Below are 17,357 nucleotides of genomic sequence, written 5' to 3'. Positions count from 1 at the left end.
AAGGTTCAGTTAGATAAGATTTTTACATAAAAAAGGAATTAAAGGATATGGGGAAAAGGAGGGTAGGTGATCTTATTGAATGTCTGAGTGGGCTCAATGGACTGGATGGCCTACTTCTGCTTCTATTTTTTTATGTTCTTAAGAGATCAAGCTCTTCACAACCCCTTTCTCAATTGACATAGCAGAAGTTGACAAGAGCATGCAATTGGAGGTTACTGAGATATAATGCAACGATTCTCTGTAGTTGTCATCAGCTCCCTCCCCCTCCGCTCAGAGTTTGGAGAAGGCCAGGTTTCCTCTGATGGGGTGCCATGAAGCTAGAATGATGAGTCTGTTCGGCTTCATATCTGTATGCGAGCAAACCTTTTCTCTGATGACTCTGAACAAAAGCCTGCTGAGAACCAAGTTGACCAACAGCTATCTCTGTGACATTCTTCGCATCTCAACAAGACTTGCACCTGATGTACCAACTATTCTTCAGTCCAAGTCTCACTGCTCTCATTGCATGAACTGCTGTTTCCATCATCAGTGAATTTAAAAATGTATGATAGTTAGTATTTGAGCGTTGTGGGGGAATGTTAGAGACTGCCTTGTCCCTTTCGTCTGTTCTTTTTACCCAGCATTTTATTTTGTACTTTTTTTTGTGAACATCTTTTAATACAGAATTATGGTAAAATTATCTCTGTCTTAATTTCTTGGCACAGAAACCAATAAATAAACATTTCTGTATGTTCTGACTGTTTTAACTTTAATAGCCAATTTATAGATTTACATATTGCACTATAATCATTAAGGTGAACATTTGGCCCATGAACTGTATTCACTGAGAGTTATGTAGGAATGGTGGAAACTGCCTTGTCCCAGAAAAACAGTGGCCCGTCGAGTCGAAGACCTGTCAGCTAACTTAAAACATCAAGCATCAGGCAAAGCTAGTACATATGATTTTTACTCTATTGCATGTGACAAGAGCACACCTGCTATGCACACAGCACAGATGTTAATTTTTTTGCGGGGAGTTGTCAACTTTGGCATCACCAAAGAGCTGCATGACCTTAGGAGTCGAAAGGGCACTGGTCTTGTAAACCAGGGGTTGAGAGTTTGTTCCTTGCTGGGACCCCATTTCTGTGAGGCACTGGACAAAATGGCAACTCTCTGTCTTCCTTACAGTAGACAAAGTTAAAGAATTTCATGTATGTTACATTCTAATTGTAGTATTACATGACAATAATGGAATCTTTACCTTCCTTATTTTTCACCCAGATTGTTAGTTTGCACTTCTTTTGAATGAGTTTTAAAGAGTTTCACTGAAGTAATTCAAATTAAATTTAAGAGCATCCTACAATAATATGTGAGCACATCAAACTACTGTAATGCCAACATTTAAACCATTCAGTAGTTATATTGATAGAAAATGAATTTTTGAAGTTGCAGGGTTTTTTGGTCTAAAAACAGTTTTTCTTAGTGTAACTGGTTGAAAACTGCCCGGCTTATTATTGTTTGGCCTGTGACTTCTTCCATCCAAAAAGGTTTGACCTCCCCTTTCCTATATGCATCAGGGACATGGTCAATGGGAGTTAGCATCTCAAAACACTAGAAGAGTATCACAAACCCTTGATGAAAGGCTCAAGCCCAAAATGTTGGTTATGTATCTTTTACCTCTGTTATATAAAGTACAATATTTGACCTGTTGAATCTCTCCAGCATTGTTTTTACTTCAACCACGGTGTCTGCAGATTTTGTGTTTTACTTCCCGAGTATCATTAATACTGTTTCTCGAAGATCCTACAAATTCATTAGTTCATCAAGTACGCCCATTATTTAAGTCACAGTATTTCTTGACAAAAGAACAACCATCTCTAACCCTATATCATCCAAATGTTTGTACATTGAACTTGTCATTGTGAAAATGCAATAGTATGCAGGTTCACGGAGGTGGTGCAGAGATCTTGGGTTATTAGTTCATTGGTAAAATTAAAATGTGCCTTATTGCTGCGAGCTTTTATTCAAAGTCTCTCTGATCTTCTTGAAGACAATAAAGCTGGAATATTAAACATGTTCTTAGCAATTATAAAGTGCCCTTTACAATTATCTTGGATTCAGAAACATTTTAAAAGTTTACAGAGGCTCCCTCAAGATCTGGAACTTAATATGATATGGAAGATTTATAATTTTAAACCTGATCATAAACAGATGTTATCGGTCTTTTATGAACTACTGTTAAGATCTAGGGCAGTGGTTCTCAACCCTTTTTTCTTTCCTCTCACATACCATTTTGTATTCCCTGTGCCATAGGTGCTCTGGATTGCTTAAGGTGGTATGTGGGTGGGAAGAAAAAGTTTGAAAACCATGTAATATGACAATTAGAATGTAACATACATGAAATTCTTTAACTTTGTCTACTGTAAGGAAGACAGAGAGTCGCCATTTTGTCCAGTGCCTCTCACAGAAATGGGGTCCCAGCAAGGAACAAACTCTCAACCCCTGGTTTAGAAGACCAGTGCTCTAACAGGAGAAAAGATCATGAAAGGGACAAGGCAGTTTCCACCATTCCTACATAACTCTCAGTGAATACAGTTCATGGGCCAAATGTTCAGCTTATTATTTTAATCATACCTAAATGACTTGTTACCTGCACGGTTTCATAACTTCAAAGGAAGTGGGCCAATAACAATTTTTCTCAAGCAAAATATTTCAGTAACAATTGGGTCTAGAGTAGTGACTCTCAACATTCCCACTCACATACCACTTTAAGCAATCCCTTAATAATCACAAAGCATTTATGGCATAAGGATTACTTAAAGAGGTATGTGAATGGAAAGAAAAATGTTGAGAACCACTGATCTAGGGATAGTTCCCTGGACAGAATTTTTTTAAAACTATGTAAACAAGATTCTCAACAGTTAATTTCTGTTGACTGGTAACTACACAGGACTCTATTTTGAAAAGAGTGCATTCATCCTATCTTTGTGCGAGACAATCATTATTACAATTTAATGGGCCCACTATCCCAAAGTCCAATTGGCTAAATTCTATTCTAATCCCTCTTCTAAATGTGATAAATGTATAACTGAAGAAGGTACACTGTATCTTATGTTCTGGTTATGTCCCTCTCTTTCCAATTTTTGGGGAAGGGGTATTTCGTACCTGGTCTTTAGTTCTCAATATTACTTTGACCCCCCAATCCTCTTCTTGCTCCTTTTTGGAATAGGTGGGCCAATGGGTCTGAATATTGATTGCTCTCCCGGAAAGATGCTGTTTCTCCCACCCCACCTACTTGATGGTTGTCTGATAATGATGACATGACTGACTTTTGGGGGGGGATGGTGGAAATCAGATGCTCCACTACTGAAATGAATTTTAATTCCTTATGGAGTTCATTTCTTAATTTCATTCAAATTTTGTAAGGTTAGTTTACTCTTTTTTTGGGACCCCATAGACTACCTTCCTTTTTTAAAAAAAATTAGGTCGTGGACTGCTTACATTTAGCAGTAGCCTCCGGAGGAGTGGAGGTTAACAATTAGTATAGTTTTGTTTAAATGTAACATATCACCATTTTTATTATTAAACGTGACTTAACACTTCATTATCATTTACTTGATCAAGCAAATAAAACATTGAAAAAGAAGAGAAAAGTTTAGCAGTTGCCTCCAGAAAGGAGGGTTGACAATTAGGTTAGATTTTTAAAAATGTAACATGGATCTTATTATGAAATGTGATAGTTTATTATCATTTACTTGATCAAACAAATAAAAACATTGAAAAAGTTCACAGTGCATCTTACTTTTCCTACGTTGAGCAGTGAGACGACATCCCTCAACTTCTGGAAGAGTGTGGGCTCAACTCATTCATATGAGACCCTCCACCCAAACGCGGTTCAAAAACTTCCAGGCAATGAGGTGGCGGATTACTCAAGCGGCTAGCGGATTGGCCGGACGCGGAGCGCCGATTGGCCAATGCCGGCGCGAGCAGCCGGCGCATGCTCTTTATGTGCGCGAGTCAGAGCGAGGCTCCTTCTTTTTTTCGCTGCCGAGCGTGTGCCGGAGGAAGGGCGAGTGCTTTCCCCCTGCCTCATTTCCCAAGTAAGTCGGATGGCTGGCATGACCAACCCCCACCCCACCTTCTCGGCTCCCTAAACACCCGCTCAGAGATCCGAGGGGGGCGGCTTCACGCAGAAAGTGACGGAGCGAGCGAGGCCTCAGTGGCGCCGGCGCTTGGCCGAGGGCCTCTCCTGTCGGCGTGGACGGGCCGCTCTCCTCGCGCGCGGCTCACTCGTGCTGCCCGCCCGCCCGCGCCCCCTCGCTTGTCTCGTAGACCGACAAGAGGGGCGTGGAGTTCGGCGATGGAACGTGGTGTCGGCCCCGCCGCAGGCCGCGCGCCGCCGACATGTGGCGTTGGGCCACCGACCGGGGTGGGGGTTTCGTCGCCTCTTAAGCTTCCGGGCAGGGTCGCCCTCGGCCGCAGCCCCTCATCTCTCTGGTGATACAATCCCAACCTGGCCATCCGTCTGCTATCTGCATGCTTTACATTTCTTTGAGTCGTCCCCACAGTTTCTCGCCCCCCCCCCCCCCCCCCCCCCCGGCCACCTACCGCTCATTTAAAATATAATGCAAAAGTTAACTTTAAACGGGTGTAAGTGTCTCTCAGGCCTGCTTCGCACCAAATGGTTTCCAGGCAGCAATACGAATTCTCTTTGTGCTGCTCTTTTGGGTTAGTGCCTGACTGAAACATTTTGATAGCGCCTTGGTATTGAAGGTGTGGCTCTTTGAAAGGTTTTGGTAGAAAGCTGCTGAAAGGAATAACAACTTCCAAATCTATCCTCATCATGTTGCCAGGTTTGCAGCTGACTTTGTTGCCATCTCTCGGTCACTTTTAGAGGATCTGGGAGTGTGGATCTGCTTTGAACCTTTCACATGTGCAGCTTATCCCTTTCTAAAAGTGCTGGGTGGGGGTCATGTGAAATTTTGCAAGCAGTTAATGAGCATGAACAGTGCGTAGAGGATGACGGATGTCTTTGGTCTTGAGATGACTAGTGGTTGGCACTGGAAGGTCTTTCTCCGGAGTGGATGATTGCATGTTTTTTTTAAACAGTATTTATCATTGGATAACAGTGAAAACTAAAGTTGAGAGATCAGTTAAGCCCAAAAAGATGAATAATGGAAGCTGGAAGAATGCAAGAGGGAATTTAGGCCATTTTGTTCATTATGCAATTCATTAAGTTTACAGCTGATCTTTTACCTCGAAATTAACCATGTTATCCTTGCTTCCCTCAATAGCTTTTAGAAGTATACATCATGAATGTACTTGAATACTTGGCTTCCACTGCCCTGTCTTCACCAAACAACTGACCCTTATTTGCATCTGTGTCCTTCAGGTGTTTGATAGGAAAAAGTGACCTGTTTTGCACAATGCAAATGAGATCTTGAGCAAATAATGGCGAGCAGTGATTGTTATGTGGTCAGAACTTGATAACCAGCTTCATCAGTAGATCCTTTAAAACTGCTGGGTAAAATGGGGTTAACCAGGCAATTTGTATGGTTAGTGACCCAGTTATGTGGCAATTTAAGAACCCAACTGGGTCAGCCTGGGTAGAACCCAGTAAAACTTACCTGGGTGTCCTGGTCCAGCAGTTGGAAAAGGGAAATGGCTGACCTGATTACTTTGGTGACATCAGCACTTGAGTCATAGGGAAACCCTTGGCTGAGGTGCTGCAATCGGGGTGGGGGGATGAGCCGGTGCCACGGCATTAGTGGAGAATAGTTGCTTCTGTGGGGGTGGGGAGGAGAGAGAGGCTGCTGCTGTGTTCAGGGGGAATGGTTGCTGTCATAGTTGGGAGTGGGGGGAGGAGAGTGGTTACTGCTGTTTGGGGGTAGGCTGATGGCCATTTGTTTCCATGAATGAGTGATGCATCACACATGGCAGGGTTTCTTTGAATCAAAACAGGGAGGTTTACCTACAATTTGAAAGGTGCACGACCCAGTAATTGCACCTGGGTCCCAGGAGGGCTACCTGGTTGCTATAATTTGAAAGCACCCACAGTGATAACCAGGAGTTGAGGGAAAACTCAAATTTAGATAGGAAGGTGTGGCTGGGTGGATGCAAAATTTCACAGAGAAATGGTCAATTCTGAACTGCTTAAGAAATGTGATATTTCTGGGGTAATTGTCAGCCAGCAGGGAGAAAGGTAGTTCCTTACCTGAAGAGAGGATTGTGTGCTACATAGATCAGAAGTCCACGCTCTGGATGGTATGCCATCTGCAAATTTCATGCACTAATGGCCTTTGTGGCATAATACTAAGTAGAATTACAATAAACCAAATGTTACACCCAAAAGGTTAAACTAAATTTCAGTTCATCTTGTTCTTTTAGGATGCGTTACGTTGCAGCTTACCTCCTTGCTGTATTGGGTGGCAATGAAGCCCCAACATCAAAGGACATCAAAAAGATTCTTGACAGTGTTGGGATTGAAGCTGACGATGACCGATTAAATAAGGTATTGTACCTATCCACACTCCTGAATATTGGAATTTGCTGATTGCCATGTCCTGAAGAACTTTTCTTAATAAATTTCAGGTGATCAGTGAACTGAAGGGCAAGAATGTGGAGGATGTCATTACTGCTGGTAAGTAGCCTTGGTTTAAAAATTATCTCCATATTGGTATCAAAATAATAGGCACAGGTTGGGGTAGTGATAAAGATTCAATCTGAGAGAAGAATTCAATTCACCTGTCTCAAATGGTTGGCCTTTTACTTTCAAGCAATTACTTATTTATTCACCCACAAGAGGAAGCATCCTCTTTATCTCCATCCTGTCTTGACCCTTCAGGATCACTTATTTAATTAGCCTGTGCCACCCAAATACCCCAATTAATCTAGAATCCCTGTAAGTTTTGAAAGGTGGAGCAAACCGGTGCTCTGGCACCTGGAGGAACCCACACAAGCATGGAGAATGCACAAACAGCACTGGTTTTGAACACGTCACTGGCGCTGTAACAGCATTGTGCTAACCACAGCACTAACTTTCTGCCTCTAGTCAAAGGTTTGGGGTGTTAACAGTGGAGTTTTACTAGAATGGTACCAGTATTCCAAGGTAAAAATCAGATGTGGCTATATGTGGGTTTTTTCACATAGAGAAATTATTGTAAACCAGCTTGTCCCTGGGTTAAAGTTCGAGGTGATGAATAAAGGGTAGGATTTTTTCCTCTAGATTTGTTATTGGTTCCATGCAAAACTCACAAAGATAGATTTCTCTACAATTACAAAATGCTCAGTGTGTTAAATGACTAACTGAGGGCTAAGAGCATAGAGGTCACAATATTGGATTGCACTGATGATTGTAGTTGCAATGATGTGTTGGTTGATTGTATGATTGTCCCTTGGGTCAGATGATTTTGATTAGACCCTTCCCAAGCTTGGTTTTCTAATTAAAAGGAAGGATTTAGAGCAGCTTATTGAATATAACAACCTTGGGTTAATGCCCAGAGTGTAATTTTAAAGTTTGCACATGGCACGAAACTTTAGTGTAAATATTAAGAATATTTAATAAATTTGCAGAAGACCTTTGAAATATTCATGTATTTGGCAAGTGCTGTTTTTAAAAACTACATGTTACAAATGGGGAATGTGATTTTAGTGTGGAGCACTGAAAATGGATTTTGTGGTCACATGAAATAAGTTGATGAGATCACTGATCTTGTTCTTGAGTTCATCAAAGATTGAATGGAATCATCCAGTCATTTTAGAGGGCAAATAATGTTGGACTATAGCTGTATGTTTTAAAAAATATTCCCCTGCTGGAATGTTGTCCAGTTTTACCTACCAACAAGGAAGAATGTAGAGGTTTAAAAGTGAATGCAGTAGAATTTTTCTAGAATCATACCAGTGATTTATTAGTTTAATTTATGTAGAGAAATGAAATGGAATTTCAAAGTTAATAATCAATAATGTAGATTTATAGAAATTGATATTCTTAATCTGAGCAACTGTTAGCATGGTCATTGAAATTAGATTAAAAAGACTAAATTAAAAAGTAATTGCTTTGTGTGACACACTTGAAGTTCTGTATAATCTTTTGTGGTGTTATTTTTCAATTTGTGGAAAATTGTAACATTTTGAAGCTGCTTTTTTTGGAAATATATCTAACACTAGACAGGATGTGCTTGGAGGTTCATGGTATAAAACATCCAAATCTGACGAATGAAATACAGTGCATCATTCTCTGGAAGATTAACATGTTCACAAAGATAGGTATTTTATGGTTGACGTGCATCCTGTGTGCTGAAAATCCCATTTTGAGTTGTATAACTTTGCTGTTTTCTTAAAAAAAAATGTTTTGTATCGAACAGCTAAATATTTAGTTTCCTATTGGGGTGCACTGTTGATACTTGAGGTTTTTTTCATCCAGAGCAGTTCCCTGTGTAAATAAAATGTGCCTTGGGAACAGTCTGCACCTTCAAAAGATGCAGCCTTCCAAATGGATTGTCTGCACCACGTTGAAGTGGGCATTCCAATAAAACTAGGTGAATTGGATGTATGAAACTCATCTGTGGCCCATAGTGGCAATCTTTACTCCAAGTTGCAGCATGGGATCAAGCCTTCAGCAAGACTGCAATATACCTCAAAACCCCAGTGCAGTAATGAGAAAGTCCTATATTGGACATCTTTTAGGGAAGATACCAAAGCCTGTTTTCCAGTGTGGCTGGCAGGTATCCAATAAAAGTGTTAAAGGAGCATTGAGGGATTTATTGTGTCCTATTTCCCCTTGCAAAGTGTCCTAAATATCTGATTTGATTGCAACAGTAAAATAAGGGCAGTTTTTAAAGGAAGTTGAAGCTTCATGGTTTATTTTTGCCTTCGGGATTGTGGGGGAAGGAGGTTTTTCTCTGCTATAAATTGCCTCCCTGGTTGTGGTCCTGTGTGTTCCTGCCCACTTCACCCTGCGTGGTACAGCCAGGCGTGGAAGTAATCGAGCCGCCTGTCCAGGGGCTCCAGGGCCCAGCAGGAGGGGCAGAAGAAAGCTCGCCTACACTGCCAGCACTCGGCCGCTGCAGGAGTAAACGCACGTAGGCCGATTCCAGGGCGCACCACTCCATAACTGTGGACAGCGGTCGTAAATCTCCAGATATGGTTCGACCTAAAAGGGGAGGCAGGCCTCTTCAGCCCGGGTAAGTAACCTGCATAGGAGAAGGACAATCGGATATAAAACCTACGACCCAAGAACCTCGCTGCCACGTCCCAGCTTGCTTGACCACGGCACACGAACCATAGGTGTAAAGGGTGGGGCCAGTACTGCGCACACTGCACTCCACCTAAAAACTCCTTTGCACAGGCCCGAGGACAGGTCCACGTCCTCCCCCTCAAAATATGCACACAAGCTCATGCTAGCATGCTGGAACATCAGAACTATGCTAGACAAGGCTGACAGCCACTGACCTGAACGTCCGTCTGCCCTCATCGCACATGAACTCCTCAGACTCAACAGCGACATAGCTGCTCTCAGCGAAGTCCGCCTTGCAGATGTAGGCAGCCTCTAAGAACACGGCGCGGGCTACCCACTCTACTGGTCTGGCAAGCCTCAGGCTGAATGACGCCTATCTGGTGTTGGCTTCATGGTCAAGAACTCCATTGCCTCCAAACTTGAAAACCTCCCGACAGGCCACTCTGACCAGATCATGTCCATGCGACTCCCCCTTCAAAACAAGCGACGCATCACTCTCATCAGTGTCTATGCTCCAACCCTTCAGGTGGAACCTGCAGAAAAGGACAAGTTCTACACTGATCTGCGCAACCTCATCCAACGCACCCCTACAGCCGACGAGGTTGTCATCCTTGGCAACTTCAACGCTCGCGTCAGCAAAGACTCAGAAACCTGGCCAAGAATCCTTGGCAAGCATGATGTTGGCAAGTGCAATGACAACGAGCACCTCCTGTTGGAGCTCTGCGCAGAACAGCGGCTTGTCATTACTAACACCCTTTTCCAGCAGAGAGACAGCCTGAAGACTACTTGGATGCATCCCCGATCCAAACACTGGCACCTCCTGGAGTACGTTCTGGTGCGAGGAAGAGACAAACGAGATGTGCTCCACATCAGGGTCATGCCCAGCGCAGAATGCCACACTGACCACCGGCTTGTTCGCTGCAAGCTCAACCTTCACTTCAAGCCAAAGTTCAAGAACAGTGAGCCCCCAGAAAGAGATTCAATGTTGGAAACTTGCAATCAGACAAAGTAAGAGAAAACTTCGAGGCAAACCTCCAAGCAAAGCTCAAGATTGCAAACTGCCTCACGGACACGTCTCCTGAAACCTTCTGGGATCAGCTAAAAACAGCCATACTGCAATCCACTGAAGAGGTACTGGGCTTCTCCTCCAGGAAAAACAAGGACTGGTTTGACGAAAACAACCAGGAAATCCAGGAGCTGCTGGCAAAGAAGCGATCTGCCCACCAGGCTCAACCTTGCAATGCCTTCCTGGCCGGAGGAAAAACGAGCCTTCCGTCTCGCATGCAGCCATCTTCAGCGCAAACTCCGGGAGATCCAAAATGAGTGGTGGACTAGCCTCGCCAAATGAACCCAGCTTAGTGCCGACATCGGCGACTTCAGGGGTTTTTATGAGACACTAAAGGCTGTGTACGGCCCCTCACCCCAAATCCAAAGCTCTCTGCGCAGCTCAGATGGCGAAGTCCTCAGTGACAAGATCTCCATCCTCAATCGATGGTCAGAACACTTCCAATCTCTTTTCAGTGGCAACTGCTCAATCCAAGAATCCGTCCTGCTCCAGCTCCCTCAACAGCCCTTGAGTCTCGAGCTGGATGAGGTCCTTATCCAGGAAGAGACATATAAGGCATTTGAACAACTGAAAAGTGGCAAAGCAGCAGGTATGGATGGAATCCCCCCCCCCCCCCCCCCAAGAGGTCTGGAAGGCTGGTGGCAAAACTCTGCATACCAAATGCATGAGTTTTTCATGCTCTGCTGGGACCAAGGAAAGCTGCCTCAGGACCTTCGTGATGTCATCATTATCACCCTGTACAAAAACAAAGGCGAGAAATCAGACTGCTCAAACTACAGGGGAATCATGCTGCTCTCCATTGCAGGCAAAATCTTCGCTAGGATTCTCCTTAATAGACTAATACCTAGTGTCGCCGAAAATGTCCTCCCAGAATCACAGTGTGGCTTTCGCGCAAACAGAGGAACTATTGACATGGTCTTTGCCCTCAGACAGCTCCAAGAAAAGTGCAGAGAACAAAACAAAGGACTGTACATCACCTTTGTTGACCTCACCAAAGCCTTCGACACCGTGAGCAGGAAAGGGCTTTGGCAAATACTAGAGCGCCTCGGATGCCCCCCCCCCCCTCCCCCCAGTTCCTCAACATGGTTATCTAACTGCATGAAAACCAACAAGGTCGGGTCAGATACAGCAATGAGCTCTCCAAACTCTTCTCCATTGACAATGGTGTGAAGCAAGGCTGCGTCCTCACACCAACCCTCTTTACTATCTTCTTCAGCATGATGCTGAAACAAGCCATAAAAGACCTCAACAATGAAGATGCTGTTTACATCCGGTACCGCATGGATGGCAGTCTCTTCAATCTGAGGCGCCTGCAAGCTCATACCAAGACACAAGAGCAACTTGTCCGTGAACTACTCTTTGTAGACGATGCTGCTTCAGTTGCCCATTCAGAGCCAGCTCTCCAGCGCATGACGTCCTGTTTTGCGGAAACTGTCAAAATGTTTGGGCTGGAAGTCAGCCTGAAGAAAACTGAGGTCCTCCATCAGCCAGCTCCCTACCACATCTCCATCGGGCACACAGAACTCAAAACGGTCAACCAGTTTACCATTTCATCTGATGCAAGGATCGACAAAGAGATAGACAACACTCGCCAAGCCAAATAGCGCCTTTGGAAGACTACACAAGAGTCTGGAAAAACAACCACCTGAAGAAACACACAAAGATCAGCGTGTACAGAGCTGTTGTCATACCCTCGCTCCTGTTCGGCTCCAAATCATGGGCTCTCTACCGGCATCACCTACGGCTCATAGAACGCTTCCATCAGCACTGTCTCCGCGCCATCCTCAACATTCATTGGAGTGACTTCATCACCAAGATCGAAGTACTCGAGCTGGCAGAGTCCGCAAGCATCGAATCCATGCCGCTGAAGACCCAACTGCGCTGGGTGGGTCACGTCTCCAGAATGGAGGACCATCGCCTTCCCAAGATCGTGTTATATGGCGAGCTCTCCACTGGCCACCGAGAGAGCTGCACCAAAGAAGGACTGCTTAAAGAAATCTCTTGGTGCCTGCCACATTGACCACCGCCAGTGGGCTGATATCGCCTCCAACTGTGCATCTTGGCACCTCACAGTTCGGCGGGCAGCAACCTCCTTTGAAGAAGACCTCAGAGCCCACCTCACTGAAAAAAGACAAAGGAGGAAAAGCCCAACCCCAACCAACCAATTTTCCCTTGCAGTCGTGGACCTACCCCTCCATAAATCTTTGTCCGCGAAGCCAAGTCAAAGAAGAAGAGGAAAAGAAGAAATTGCCTCCCAACAGTTTATGAAGAACTGTTACCCTAAGTTTATTCAGTGGCTGAAGTTGATCTTTGATTTGTGGATTATTTGTGTCAGCTAACCAGTTTAAGGAGTCATTTATCTTTCACATCCAAAACTCATCTGGCTGAAATATTTTTCCTGTTACTTTTGTAACAGAGAGATGAGGTTGCCTATGTGAACAGAATCTTACTAGAAAGAAGGATACCCTAACTTATTTCGACAGTATGGTTGAAAGAAGAATGTCAGCAGAGCACAGAGGGGTCTTCACATCTTGAGACCGTTTCAACTCATGCAAAAAGGCAAAAGACTTCTCACTTAAATATTCTGATTCTAAACATGCCTTCAATATTACTGCAATGTAGTATCATTTGGTCTTGCCAGTCTTAAAAGTAGGCTTGCTCACTTTTGACCATTGATTCACCTTGAGGCAGTTCTTCAAGTGCAGTGTGAAGAGTAAGAGAGCAGTTAGCTTAATCATTCTCAGAAGGAGAGTTAAGAGTTACGTAGACATTTTTCAGAATACTTTTTTTTTGCAATAGTTGAGTAATTCCAAAGAGGGGCAGTGTTCACCAAAATGGGAACAATCCAAGAACATTGGTAAGGTTACCAAGAGCCCTAGAACTTGTATCGTGGTTCTGTTGAAAGTAGGTCTATACTGGGTTAGAGTGCAGTCAAAGGGCTCCTATCTTGAGGGGGAGAGGAGAGAATGCAAAGAACTAACATTTATAAAGTGTGAAACATTTGTGGTTGGAAAATCTTGGGAAATGTTTAAAGATGGAAGCCAAAATATTCACATGGAAATACCAGTAGCACTGAACACATTTGCGATAACATGATCATGCTTCATGTTTTTGAAGGCGCCTATGCAGCAAAGACTTGTAGAAAAAATATTGAAGGTGTGGTCCACAGAACTTTAGGCCTTTTGAAATGTAACTCATTAGATAAATGGATATTGGGAACAGCAAACCAGATTTTAAAAGGGTCCGAACTGAAGCTCTGAAGAATATAGTTTAACTATATGCATGTAGGAGTTCTGGGGATTGGTGGAGATGAATCAAGTGAAGCAAGGAAAATAGTGATTATATTTGGTTTTCCAGGAATCAAAATGATTTGAGTTGAACTCTGATCTGAATTTAGTGTTTTTCAAGATCCTTTGTTTTTAATCTATATTGGTGCAAATGTTGCATTTGTTGAATTGTATTACAGCAGCTAACTAATTCAGCTCTGGTATCTGAAATAATTCAGATCTATCTGTTCATCTCTGGATCTTGTCTCTTATGGCTCCTTGAGTAATTGGTGAATAAAACTTCTCAGAAGTTTGTTGCTTGCTTAATTGTCAAGCAGCCCGAGCCAAAGGACTGAAATGAAAAATGCTGAGTACACATACCAGGGTGCGCCATATCTGTTGAAATATTCAAAATAGATGGTGGATTTTAGGTGCAGGGCAACTAAATTGATTTTGCATTATTGAACTGGCTAACTAAGCACTGGTTGGCACTAAAATCCAATGTGTTGGGGTGAGCTAAGAGGAGAAACAAGTTGACTAATTGTCTCGTTTAGGCAATGCCAAGCTTGCAAGTGTCCCGACTGGAGGTCCTGTTGCTGCCGCTACCACAGGTGCTGCTGCATCTGTTGCTGCTGGTAAGTGGCTTCTTTTTCAGATTTATTGTCGGAGTACATGCATGACATCACATACAACCCTGAGATTCTTTTTCCTGCGGGTGCGGCAGAAATGCCACTAATTGGTAGTGCAAAAAACTGTACACAGTGTGAAAGTAAACAAGAACTGTGAACAGATTAAAAACTGTAAACGAACTATGCAGTTCAGAGAGAAAAAAAGAAAATCAATAGCATGCACCAATAAGAGTCCTTAAATGAGTCTGATGGAAGGGTAGCAGTTGTTCCTGAACCTGGTGGTGCAATTCTATACCTATACCTCTTTTCCGGGTGGCAGCAGCGAGAACAGAGTGGGCGCTGGGTGGTGAGGGTCTTTGATGATTGCTGTTGCTTTCTGACGGCAGTGTTCCATGTAGATGTACTCAATAGTGTGGAATAGCCTGTGATGTCCTTGGCTATGTCCACTTAGTTTTTGAGGGCTTTATGCTCAGGGGTATTGGTGTCCCCATACCAGACCGACACAGCACATGTTCCACCACATGTTTAGAAATTTGCCAGTGGTTCTAATGTCATACCAAACCTCCGCAAACTCCTGATGAAGTTGAGGCACTGGTGTGCTTCACGATGCCATTTGTGTTGGGTCCAGGAAAAATCCTCAGAGATAGTGACCCCCAATAATTTAAATCTCCAACTCTGATTTCCTTCGTCCACTTCCTCCTCCCCCCCCCCCCCCACCAACAATGATTACTGGACATAGTGGTTCCTTTTAAACAAGAAAATCTGCAGGTACTATCACTGTAGTTTACTCAAAATGCTGGAGAAACTCAGCAAGTCAATACAGTGCTTAAAATACACGATCAACATTTCAGGCCTGAGCCCTTGATGGTATGATCAAAAGGCAAGAACTTCAATAAAATGGTGGTGGGGACAAGTGGAGTTTAGCACTTCCTGCAGCCACAGGGGTGGGTACCAAGGGGCTGATTAGTGGGAAGGGATGAAGGAATGGCGGGTGGTCCCTGTGGAAGACCAAGAGGGAAAGGTGCGATTGTGGGATCAGGTTGTAGGAGATGAAAATTACAGAGGATATGTTGGATGCAGGGGGTGGTAGGCAAGGACAAGGGGAATCCTGTCCTTGTGTCCTGGGGGTGAGATGGGGCAGAGCAGATCTATGGAGAATAGAGAAAATACGGTTGTTTCTGTGCTGTTGTTGATAATGGAATTCGTGAGTTGGTGAGGTATAGAAGTCAATAATAACTGGGGCATATACTGTAGCGTGCAGGCTGATACACTATGCTCTCAATTCAGTATTGGTGCCCTCCCTGTTTAGTTCCAGAGTGTACATCTTTTTAGATAATTTAGTTTAATATTGAGTATTTTGCTTTTAACTGTTTTATTCTATTTCAGTTGAAGAGAAGAAAGAGGAGAAGAAGGAAGAGTCTGAAGAATCAGATGATGACATGGGATTTGGTCTGTTTGATTAAATCAGAAACTGTTCCAAGAATAAACTTCTAATGTATTGTTTCTTGTGTGTGCAGTGGTATGTATGGACACTGAATATTTGAGAATGACAGTTTTATATTTAAAACTGGCACACAACACTCGTACTATTTTCAAAAGAATACACATTTTAGAGACAAAATCGTAAGCAAGCAATTGGATTTCTGTTGGATAATTTCACCCAGATGTAGTTTTTAAGTCAACTATCTAAATGTGTGACTGCAGGATTTGTTTTCTGGTAGGATATCGGTCATTCAAAGGACACAAGCTGGTGCAAGTTCTGTCTTAATAGTGTTTAGAGGATCTTGAAGCTTTTGAGAAAGTAGCTGCCACTTATGCCACAGCACTGATGTGACCAAAAGGCATAAAAGAATTATAGCTCCATCAGCACTAGCCTAAATGTAACATAGTAGAAAACAGTTATACACACTAACCACAAGATGGGGCTACAACCATCCAGAGATAATTAAATGATTAAAACAGTTTTAGAATTTGCACACTTGTTTGTAATTGGGGAAATGGTTTTGAATTAAAATGTTTGTCCCCATGTATGTATATGCAAAATTGAGTATTTCTTTATGCTCCATTTGATCAATTAATGAGTTAAACTATACCTCAAAAGTTATTTCAACATAATCTCATGATGAAATCTAACATTGCCAGCTGAACTTTCAGCAAAGTGATCAGTTGCCACTAACATTTTGATTGAAGAGTAATATCTAAGCTTACTAAGTCTGGAGTCATTTAATTTTGAGAGTTGCTTAGATTGCCAAAGTTATCTTTATACCAGAAAAGATGCTATATAGCAATAGGGTTTTCATCTGTCAGGTATCAAGTCCAGTATGCAGATCAAAATTATTGTTTAATCATGTTGTCTGTTGATTGTGGACAGTATTTCCTGTGTTGTCTAAATACTAAGCTTGACTCGTGTTACTGGCAATAATTATTAATAGCAAATTAACATCACCTTGACAAGAATAGAATACACTGAGGCAGCATCCACAGTCAGTGAAAACATCAATTTGTCTTTGAGTGAAAAGTCATCAACCTGAAATGTTAAGTTTCCCATTCTGCAGATGTTGCCTTGTCAGCTGAATATCTGCACTGTTTTCAAAAATACTGGCATAAATTCAAACTGATAGCTTTTAAGGAGGTGCAAAGATGGTGAGGTCTGTCAAGGATGGCAGGCAGGGGTGATTAAAATGTCAACTGTTTTGAATGACTGAGAAACAAGTTGCAGATGCAGCTGTAGAGGAAAACTCCTGGTGTCTGCCACCCACAGGGATTAGTAGATGCCTGATAACTATTTTCTGGTTGCTTGGCACTTGCAATGCCTAACTAATAAAGCTGCATTAAGAACAAACAGTTTAAAAGACACAAATACTATATTGTACCAAAACTGAAAAAAAATTTACTTGCATGAATATATAAACCTTGAAGCATTTTACTTTATTTTCATTCACATTCTTTGAAAACATTTAACCGTTGCTCCTTCTGCAAGTTCCTCCCCTCCACAAAGCTGCCTGAAAGATGAACAGTAACATTATAGATAATTAATAACACCCCCTCCCCCGAGTTTACAGATAAAGCCTCTGACTGGGGTGACTTACTCTGCAGGGAGTGAACAGCATCAACCAATTCTTCATCCTGGGTGATACTATTTTATTCAAACACAGCTTTGAATAATGGCTAAGGCTCTCTGC

General features: G+C 42.8%; 2 protein-coding genes across 4 annotated transcripts in view; one reads left to right on the top strand and one right to left on the bottom strand.

Moving 5' to 3' along the window:
• Positions 1-5,644, bottom strand: part of pidd1 (p53-induced death domain protein 1) — an 80,252-nt gene extending 74,608 nt beyond the window's left edge. The window contains exon 1 of one of the 2 annotated variants that reach the window (XM_069896935.1): positions 5,607-5,644. The gene's annotated coding sequence lies outside the window, so the exon portion shown is untranslated. Of the gene's footprint in view, positions 1-5,235; positions 5,385-5,606 lie in introns of those variants that run through there. The other variant, XM_069896946.1, reaches the window with a different exon arrangement.
• Positions 1-15,678, top strand: part of LOC138742504 (large ribosomal subunit protein P2-like) — a 479,457-nt gene extending 463,779 nt beyond the window's left edge. The window contains exons 1-5 of one of the 2 annotated variants that reach the window (XM_069897007.1): positions 3,970-4,079; positions 6,367-6,490; positions 6,571-6,619; positions 14,101-14,181; positions 15,562-15,678. In XM_069897007.1, coding sequence (XP_069753108.1) covers positions 6,368-6,490; positions 6,571-6,619; positions 14,101-14,181; positions 15,562-15,638 — 330 coding nt within the window. In that variant the 5' untranslated portion in view covers positions 3,970-4,079; position 6,367 and the 3' untranslated portion in view covers positions 15,639-15,678. Of the gene's footprint in view, positions 1-3,969; positions 4,080-6,366; positions 6,491-6,570; positions 6,620-14,100; positions 14,182-15,561 lie in introns of those variants that run through there. The other variant, XM_069897012.1, reaches the window with a different exon arrangement.
• The last annotated feature ends 1,679 nt before the right edge of the window (positions 15,679-17,357 follow it).

The sequence above is a fragment of the Narcine bancroftii genome, chromosome 1 (assembly GCF_036971445.1).
Source record: "Narcine bancroftii isolate sNarBan1 chromosome 1, sNarBan1.hap1, whole genome shotgun sequence".
In the NCBI taxonomy this organism is placed as follows: Eukaryota; Metazoa; Chordata; class Chondrichthyes; order Torpediniformes; family Narcinidae; genus Narcine; species Narcine bancroftii.
This window is presented reverse-complemented; position numbering and strand designations above follow the sequence as displayed.